Here is a 10,352-nt window from a genome sequence, read left to right on the forward strand (position 1 = left end):
AATGGTCTAATTCTCGCCTTTAACCAGTATTTTAGTCCAAACTGCTAGAACGAAATCAGAGTCAACACTTTTTTGTAGTCGATTCAGAGTCAAAACTGAAAACAGGAATGGCTGAAACCGAGGCCACTCGGTGCCCAACATCAGTCTTTTCATCATATATTTTTTTTCATCGTTTAAAAAATAAGAAACTTTCTCATATCATTCATTACACATAGTATATATGAATAAATAATAGTATATTTCATAATATTGTTGTTAAATGTAATTTTGTGTAATTGTTTCATTTTTTAATTTAATGTTAAAATAAAAAATAATTTAGAAAATAATAAATATAAAAATAAATAAATACAATTAATAATAATGCAAATATACTAAAAATAATTATTCATTAATATTATAGTCTCATTTAGTGATTCTGTGTCCCTTCTTTTCTAAAACATAATCAGAAGTCATTACATAAAGGTTTTAGCCAAGTCCCAGATCACCCAGATCCACCATTTACAGGCCACCTCTCCATTGTGAGGTCATACCGATGACATCACAGAGCCTATAAAAGGGCAGGTTTTCCCTCTTTGGCTCAGTCAGGATTCAGCAGCTCATGAGACACTTCATTCCTGCGTTCTCATATTGACTTCGTTAGAGTGACGCTCTTATCTAGAGCCATGTTATCTAGAACCACACACAAGTTCTAGATAAGAAACCTGGTTTCTCTGCCACACAGGACAAGGTAAGTACTATTGATTGATTACCTGGGCATTTTGTACTGTATTATTACAGTACAAAATGCCCAAGCCCAAAAGAAGATGCAAAGTTGGGTGTAAAGTTCTAAGCACTGGCTTTCATGTCCCACATTAAAGGCTTCTGTGTTGTGAGCACAGAGCTCCATCATCAGAGGGTCAAATCAAGCCCAATTAAAGAGTAGCATGTGGAGGCGGAGTTAAGTAAGGTGCGGACAGGGTAGAAAGGAGCCAGTTAGAGGCATATGTTGCTGAGGCAACCAGTGGGCACAGCAACATTCACCCACGGCTGGGTAATCGAGGGTAATTTTTATCTTTAGTAGAGGTGGAATTACAGCGGTAGCGCAGCTGAATTTGCAACCATTGGGGGCAAACTAGCCAGGCTTACAACAGCTGTTGTGTCACTCAACCTGAATGCTGTATCCATTTAGGGACCCTATAAATGTTATAAAGATTTGGCCCCCTGAACAAAATTTATAACATATGGAGACTTTCCATTCAACTCTTACTCCTTATCAATTATTTTTGTCTTTTAAAAATTCTCTGAGAGGTCTCATTAGGCCTCATGCGCCCAAACCTCATTAGGCCCCAACGAGTTGCTCGTGCTTGAACCCCGTAATCGCCTCGTGCAGCTATATTCTTTCCCTTCCCTCCAGCAGTCTTACTAAATGATCCTGCTGATTGTCCGACTCAGGAATCATCTCGGGAATGTTTATTCTGATTAGATCAACCAAGATTAATTAAACTCTAAAACGTATATTAGAACTGCTGTTTTGAAGAACCTGAATCGTAATTCTAACTTTCAGTTCTACCTTCCATCTACAGGGAACACAATGCAGACCAAAAAAGTCCTGAATAGATTAGGCTATGAGGTGATTGACAACATCGGTAAGGGGAATTATGGCATGGTTAAGTTGGCCACATCAAAAAAGCACCCCAAAAACGTGGCCATTAAAATAATGGACCGCAGGCGGATGACACCTGACGTTGTCTCCAAGTTCCTGCCACGGGAACTTGCCATCCTCAGACAAGTAAAGCACCCTCACATTATTCAGGTGCATGATGTTTTTGAGATGACTAATGGACAAGTCTTCATCGTGATGGAGGTCGCCGTAACAGATCTCTTTCAAAAGATCTTGGAGCTTCACCGCCTCAGCGGCAGCCAGGCCAAAACGTGGTTTTCACAGCTCCTCAGTGCCATGGTGTATCTGCACCAGCAAGACATTGTCCACAGGGACCTCAAGTGTGAGAATGTTCTTCTAACTGCAGATGACCAGGTCAAACTGAGCGACTTTGGTTTTAGCCGCTTTTCCAGAGGTTTCCCTGAACTAAGCCAGACATTCTGTGGCTCTCCGGAGTACGCTGCACCTGAGGTTCTTAACCGTACGCCGTATGATCCCAAAAAGAGTGACGTGTGGAGTCTTGGTGTAATTCTCTACATTATGGTCGTTGGGCTCATGCCGTTCAGAGCCTACGGTGACCGCAAACTCCAGTGCAAAGCCTTGAAGTTTCCAAAGTGTATCGGAGTGGAGATGTCCTGTCAGTCCATCATCGCCTATATGTTGCAGTACGATCCTTCCACTCGGCCTTGGGTGACAGAGGTGGTGCAGCACCCTTGGCTGCAGTCAGATCAGGAACAGTAAGTAAACAATTGTGTATGTATACTCATATATAGAAGATTTACATTTTATTCTGTACTTTAATTTGATATTTATTCATTTCCATTCAATGTTTGATTACACAGCTCCAGGCAACTGGGTTTGCAGCTCCAGTTTCCAGCTATGAGGACTTTGGTGTCTTTCCCTTTCCTCCAGGCACTATGGAAGAGGAAGAGCGTAAGTCTTAAAACACATCTCCCAATACACCCATTTTCTGAAGCATTAGAAAAGAATTCCAACAAGTACTTTAGTTTGAGAAAATTGTGGCGATGGAGGGAGACATGCAGGACGTTGTGTGGTTAAGTAGGTTCTAGATAGTTCTAGAGGGGCTAGCATGCATTGTTTAGTGGTCAACAACTGCTGGCGATGCCTAGTTAGATTGTTACTGTTACTTTTCCTAAGAACATTGAAGTTTTCTTTCAGGTCATGTTCAGTAATTTCTATCAGAAAGTAAGATTAATCAGTAAATGTGAAGTGTCTGTATATAATCTATAATGCCACTCTCTTTTACACATCAGGTAAAGAAGGACATCATTCCATCCAAAGGGACACATTCCTCCGGCAGTGGAGAAACTACCGCACCTCGTTCCTCTGCAGCAAGGTAGGATTCAGCACTACAATCCAACCGGAAATTCTGTAGCACTTTTTAGTGTAATATGAAGTATGTGAATTTACTAGCAGAGTGATTGTCCTTTAGGAAACATCTAACAGTAAAGTAATGATTAAAATCCTCTGTAATATCATGCCTGTGTTGCTAAGTATACTTGATGTATTGAACACATTGTGCTGTGATAAAGGTCACTCAGACTAAAGAGCTGTTCTGTAAAGAGGTTAAATAGAGTATTAGCTCACTAACCATACGTTTATTTCCCCTTTGCCTCTGGACTGTCTCCAGAGTTATTGGGAGGTTCACTGTGGTAGCCGTTGAGGATCAGAATGGGGAAGGCAGTCTTCGTCAAGATGTCAACCAGGCAATAGAAAAAGATCCTCAATCTTCTTCAGTGTTGCGCAGTGAGGTAGACAGTGTGTCATCTTCTACCTCTGAGGATCGGCTGGAGTTGTCCAACTCTCAGCAGTCGATAAAGGAAGGGTCTCAGTCTTCCCCTTTGAGTGGTAAGGTAGAGAGTACATCATCTTCTAGCTCCGAAGATGGGCTGGTGTTCTTTAGCGCTCAGCAGTCGCTAGAGGAAGAGCCTCAATCTTCTTGTTTGAGCAATGAGGTGGACACTAAGTCATCTTCTAGCTCCGAAGATGGGCTGGTGTTCTTCAGTGCTCAGCAATCGCTAAAGGAAAAGTCTCAGTCTTCCTCTTTGAGCAGAGAGGAAGACGTGCTCACATCTCAAGGTATCAGAAGCGAGTCTCTGATGCCTGAGCTGGACAACGACAACAGTAGAGCTGGTGCAAGTCAGACTTGCCGAACTGTAGAGACTGTGGGGGAGGAGCACGGCTGTGTCAGCTGCAGTCCACTTTGTGCTGCAGTTGAAAGAGCAGCTAGTGCTTACATTGTAGCACCGATTCTCAGAGCCTCCCGCTGTCTTCAGAGGAGGATGAGGAAGTTATTCCGAATGAACTCTGCGGTGCGTAACTCCTCCTCTGCTTCCAAGCAGGATGCTTGTCTTCCTGCTGCATCTACAGAAGCTCCTGTTTGTTTGGTTTCCGAGCAGAGACTTGAGGAGACTCCAGGTGTACTGCTCCGTGGGTCAGTGGTGGAGACAGAAGCTGTTCTCCCACAGCCCACAGCGAAGCAGAGACCCAAAAGGCAGAAATTCCTGCGATTTAAGGTATGTGAGTTTAGTGATCATGACAGTCCCACATTTTATACCATAAAATCCATTGTAAGATGTGTTAGAAATGTTGCAGTTGCAGGTCTCATTTTTTTTCTCATTTTCTCCAACAGATCCTGAAGAAGAAAAAGGGTTGCCCCTTGTAGACATCCAGCACGGCCCCTGGTGACCATAATGTACCAACTTTACACCATTTATTAGTTTAGTTATAGGTTTTGACCAGAGGAGGATGGGTCCCCCGAGTGAGTCTTGGTTCCTCCCAAGGTTTCTTCCTCCAGCTTTGAGGGAGTTTTTCCTTGCCACTGTCGCCTTTGGCTTGCTCACTTGGGGTTATTTCAATATTTCAGGTTGTAAAAAAATACAAATTAATTTGGCTTGACTTGTTGGTACTTATGGCAGCAACCAAATAAACCGCTGCTGATCACCTACAGCGAGGGAGGCTGCCACGATTCCACTGATGGGTTCCAGGCAGGCAAAAAGGTAGAATAGGCAAAATCCAGGCATGGGAGAAGTTTGGAAAGGCCATGGAGAATGACTTTGGGGTGGCCACAAGGACGTTCTGGAAAGCACTCTGACAGCTCAGAGGGGGAAGAGGGCTCGCTGCCCCATCTTTTCTCAGAGCTTTACTGTGGGCAGTAAAGCTCTGAACTCAGCTGAGCATCTTGCTGAGTGCTGGATAGAACACTTTGAGGAACTCCTAGACACGAGGAACATGCCTTCTTTCCAGGAGGTAGGGCTGGAGGCTCCCGGGGAGTCAGAATCCATCTCTCTAGCCTAAGCCACTTAGCTCCACAGTGGCCAGGCACCAGGAGTGGACAAGATTCACCCAGAGTTGCTGAAGGCTCGTGGCTGTTCTGGTTAAGGTTGCATGAACCTCAGGAGCAGTGCCTTCGGACTGGCAAACCCAGGTGGCGGTCCTCATTTTCTAGAAAGTGGACCAGAGAGTGTGTGCTGTTGAGGCATCATACTTTGTAGCCTCCCTGGGAAAGTTCCTGCCAGGGTAGTGCACAGGAGGACCCAAAGCACCCAAGAGTTAAACCTCAGATTCAAGAGAAGCAATGCAGATTCTGTCCTGGTGGGCCAGCTCTTCAATTTCTCTCAGAATGTTGACAGGGGAAATGGAAGTTCGCCACTCCATTTTACATGTGTTTTGTAGACATGGAATAGGCTTATGACCGTGATCCCCAAAGGACATTTTGTAGGAAGTGCTTTGGGAGTATGGGGTGCCGGGGTCGTTGACGCGAGCCATGCAGTACTTGTACTCTCAGTGTGAGAGCTGTGTCCGTATTCTCAGCACTAAATCAAGCTTGTTCAGTGTTGCTGTTGGACTGTCAGGGCTGTGCCTTGTGTCCGCTCCTGTTTGTGATATTCACTGACAGGATAGCAAGACATAGCCATGGGCAGGTTTCTGGCCGAGGGGCCACAGGGTTACATCTCTACTGTTTGCAGATGATGCTACCATGCTGGCTTCTACTTGCGGGGACCTCCAGCGTACATTTGACTGGTTTGCAGCTGAGTGTAAAAGGGATTATATGAGAATCAGCACTTTCAATTCTGAGACCATGGTGGTATTCCCCTCGCTCTTCACAATAGAATGAAGAGCTGCGTTATCCGCCTGAGGCTCAAAAGAAGGCCGCTGCTCCTTTGCATTGAGGGAAGCCAGCTTACATGGTCCTGGCATCTGATACAGATGCCCCCAGTTACCTCCCTCCAGGTTTACTGGGTGCAACCAACTGGGAGTAGACCTCGAGGAAGGCCCCAGAGCCGCCGGAGGAATTAAATCTCCCAGCTGGCCTGGGAACGCCTCGGGATCCCCCAGCCAGAGCTGGTGGAACTTGCAGGGGACAGGGATGCCTGTGCTTGTAAGTTTTCCCTTTTGCCAGTGTGGCCCTGAACTGGAATATGTGGGTAAGAACGAAGAGGATGATAAGGTTCAACTTCAAGGTATGTCATTTTTTCCCTCTTATTGGCCCCGTGCTATTGAATGATTGAACATTGCCTCCTTCAGCTGAATTGTTAATAAACAAACAATTAATTAAACTAATAGAATGATTTAATAAAACTCAAATTACTAATAAAGATGTATTAATAAAGCTCATGAGTCATGTGTTTGTCTTTCAGCATGAATAAGAGTTGTTCTGCATTACTGATGTGTTCTGGGTGTTTTTTCTATGATGATAATAATAATAATAATAATAATAATAATAATAATTGTAAAATAAGTCAAATCAAAACTGTAACGCTGTATCCATGCAAACACACACTGGCACATACACATACTGATAACACACACACACACACACACACACACTCATACAGACACATGCTCATGTTTGCACATCGCAGGGCCTCTGAGTGACACTTTGGCATTCTGTGAGTGTTTTTTTCTTTAATAAAGTGAGGATGAGGGATATTCTGGTGGACTTAGGGCTGTTTAATTTCCCTCCCTTTAGAATGAGTGTCTCTCAAACAGTCTCTCTCTCTCTCTCTCTCTCTCTCACACACACACACACACACACACACACACACACACTGACACACTTGTGACTTCAGCTGTAGTCTGTATATAGTATCAGGCTCAGCCCTGCAGCACATAATGCAATAAAAAGGCCTCCAGTGTAACAGAACTGATCTTCCTCCAGGTCCCATCAGTCCATGTAGTCTTATTAATTGCAGTGTAAAAGGCATAAACTGATCCCAGATCAGCATTCCTACTCTGAGTAGTTTGATTAATATGGGTCGTGATCCTGTTACTGACTGAGTACACAACCCACTCTATTAAAGGAGGCAGTCTACCATCTAGTGGTCAAACAGCGGAACCGCAGCTGAAGTTTCTATATTACCGTCTGTGCGACTCGACTGTCGCAGGCAAAAAATAAATCACGTGTCTCATCTTGATGTCCCGATAAAATCAATCGTGTTTAATATCATTAATATTAGGAGTTTTAGTCTTGTCTCGTGCAAACTGTGAGGTGGACATTGTGAATGACCAGTAGGTGAGCTCTCTCCAGCACCAAACAGGAAGCAGCAAAGGCGCTACAGGAACGTGGGTGAGACGTGGAGGAGACTGCGGGCTGGCCTCGTGAAATCAACAGTTAAAATAATACGGAAATGACAAATAATCATATAAAACATCAATCATCTTCTAAATATTGTCTTTAGATGTGAGATAGTGTCAGACTTTAGTTTTTTATTCAATAGTCTTCTACTGTTAGCATAGTGGCTAAATGACTCATTCAGTCAAATTTCCGGTGAAGTTATTTGCCCATCTTTTGGAGGCAAATGCAGAGAAGACTGACGGTGTAAAACGACCTGCGTTGTGGGCAGAACTAATAAGAAAAGACAAGACAAGCATATTATCATTTGTGTTGGACACAAACACACACAGGGAAAGTGAGCACATGTGGCCGGAGCGGTGGGCGCCCGGGGAGCAGGGTGGCAGCTTGCCAAGCCTAGGTATTGAACCTACAACCCTGTCATCAATAGCTCGGTGCTCTAAACACTGAATGGCCACTGCCCTAAATTATTATTATTTAAAAAAAAATTTATTTATTATTTCTAATTTTATTTTGAATGTATCTTTTTTATAATATTTTAATATTTAATATGTATATATATATATATATATATATATATATATATATATATATATATAGGGGGAAGAGCAAACACAGTCCCACCACTACCAGAAATCATGCAGTTGAGATTCCCACATGTGGGGAATTCCCAAAGGTCAGCACAACCCAAGTGCAATAGTGTGCAGTGGTAGGTGTACAGGTTTGTGATCCAACTTTATGCCTAGTTCCACAAACTCAGTCAGGCATTGCTAGCTACGTTTCTTAATGTGGAATCACAGATATAATAAAATACCTAGACAGCTGCGATGATTCTTATATGATATATCCTGCATAGTGAGGCTACAGGAGAGGCCACTTGAATAATAGTACTCCCTCTGCCCTGCAAAATAAATGTTTGATTGTGTTTAAATAAAATGTGATACATAAATCCTCCAAAATACAGATATAACCACAGTGGTAAGGTGTACTACATTTGCCTGCAACACCCACTGTATGCAGTGTGGCAAGACATCAAAGGTAATTGTCTAAGAAAATGTTTCTGGACTAATAATTAAATCCACTATTTTTAGCAACATTTGGATGGATATCCATGTTCATTCATATGTGTAATTCATAAATAAACAAACAAATAAATGTGTAATTATTTTACTTTTTTTACATTTATTTTGCCCTTGCTAAATGTAGCCTGATAAATCTGGAGCAAGAGAAAAAGAAAGACACTTGCTTTAATCTGCCACAAGGTGGCGCCAACACAACATGCACTGTAAAATCAGGTTAATAAAGCAACGTCTTGCTCCTGGGCTCCCTCTACAGTCGGGAAGTGGAATTCGGCCTGCAGCCACCACTTAAGGATGTGCTTTTCACATGCATTTTTGGATAGGCTGAGAGATACAGGACCGTCACTAAAGTGTAAAGAAGCACGTGGACTGAGGCAGTAGAGTAATAATACAGGATTTTACATAAATATGACCTGGCTTATGCACCAGTATGCAGAGTTCTCATGAGTGTTTCCTTCCTGTCTTCCAGAATTACAGTGCAGTTTCTGCAGTGCTGAGCCCGGAGTAGAAACGACAGCAGTGCCACTCTTCCTATTACCGGTCAGTGGAGTATCCACATGATTATAAAGTTGTTATTTTAAGGCAAGAATGCTACATAATGTTGCTTTAATGAGTAGTAGGTCTTTGCAGATTTATTTTTTCAGGCTTATTGGCTGCTTTGCACTTCAGAGGGTCAACTTTCCTTCTCTTGTTCCACAGAGGCAAACTTATTATATCATTACGTAACGCTTGCATTTTTTTTTAAAACTAAGGCCAGGTGAAGGTGAAAGGCGACTGAATGTCAAGGTCATTGGATTCTCTCTCTCTCCCTTTCTCACATACACTCTCTCTCTCTCTCCCCCCTCTCACCTGTAGATTAGCTTGAGCTCCCACCTGTCAGTCAGGCCAAGGCTGCATGGGCCACCTATTTAGGAGATGTTTGCGTTTACAGGGAAATGTATGAGTAACTATAATTGGATGTGGACTAACTGTCAGAGGTTTGGGACACTTGTGTTACTTTAGTTACTTGGTTACTTTATAACTTAGTAAGAGGTTTTGTGTTTATTGGAGTGTCTACCTTGTTATAAAGAGATTTACGTTTCTTTTAGGACAAAACATCATCCTCAGGTTTGCGAAAGTTGGGGAACTTTGTTCTGCTGACTTTGGCTGTGGATTGCGGTCACCACTACTTCATTAATTGCCATGGAATACCTGAGTTTGCAGTTGTCCATGAGCCATCATAATGTAGATGCGGCATGAAGGATTAAAAGAGGTCGGAAAGTGAACAGTGTTGGTACATGAATACAAATTCTATAATGTCATAATTGGACCAGAGGAAATGAAGAAAAGAAAAGGAAAATATAGACTGAGACCTTTAGTCAATGTATTGCCGGCAAAATGCTAATAAAGATTTGTAAAGAACCAGGCTAGGAAACTAACATCTGAATGGATTTATGAGTTGCCATGGTTCTGTATTGCACCAATCGACCCCCCAAAGAACCTGTTTTTGGACCATGTACATTTGTGTTGAAACATCCATTCATTGTTCCGTTCTGCTCTATCCCATCAGAGCAAGAACAACCCAGTGAGAGATTAATAATCCACATAGTGGCTAACAGCAGTGGGTCAAACATGCAAGTAACTTGACGATCATTCAGCAGCAGACACTTTTGAGACAGCTCAGGTAAAACATAACCCAGTATAATGCTGTCGGTGAGCAGGGCTTTTATGTTAATTGGGTTCTGCCAGATGTTGTCTGGCGAAAGCTAACAAGTGCTGTATTATAATTCTAGCAAATTGGATGCAAGAGGTGGGAATTCCCTCCTACTGCTCTCAAATCCCAGGCCCAAAATCGTTAAGATACAGGGAGGGAGGGAGACTGAGAGAGTGTGCAGAGAGGAACAGGGGTGGTACACAGATTTCTGGGCCCTGTGCAAATGCAGACTGGCTGCATATACAGAGATTGGCTTGGCTTTGTTCAAATCTAGCGCAGTTGCAGGCTACCCCATTTGTGTCCCAGTGTGTTATACTCTTGTTCTCTACTGTCCAGTGGAGGCTT

The 10,352-nt window shown here is 43.0% G+C and overlaps 1 protein-coding gene across 1 annotated transcript; it reads left to right on the forward strand.

Annotated features, from left to right (window-relative positions):
- The first annotated feature begins 1,570 nt into the window (after positions 1-1,570).
- LOC140549705 (testis-specific serine/threonine-protein kinase 6-like) lies at positions 1,571-3,980 on the forward strand. Its single transcript, XM_072673455.1, has 5 exons — positions 1,571-2,376; positions 2,482-2,572; positions 2,914-2,996; positions 3,291-3,799; positions 3,937-3,980. Exons 1-5 carry the CDS (start codon positions 1,571-1,573, stop codon positions 3,978-3,980), a joined length of 1,533 nt encoding a protein of 510 aa, XP_072529556.1.
- Positions 3,981-10,352: the final 6,372 nt, after the last annotated feature.

Source organism: Salminus brasiliensis, chromosome 2, assembly GCF_030463535.1.
Source record: "Salminus brasiliensis chromosome 2, fSalBra1.hap2, whole genome shotgun sequence".
Lineage (NCBI taxonomy): Eukaryota > Metazoa > Chordata > Actinopteri > Characiformes > Bryconidae > Salminus > Salminus brasiliensis.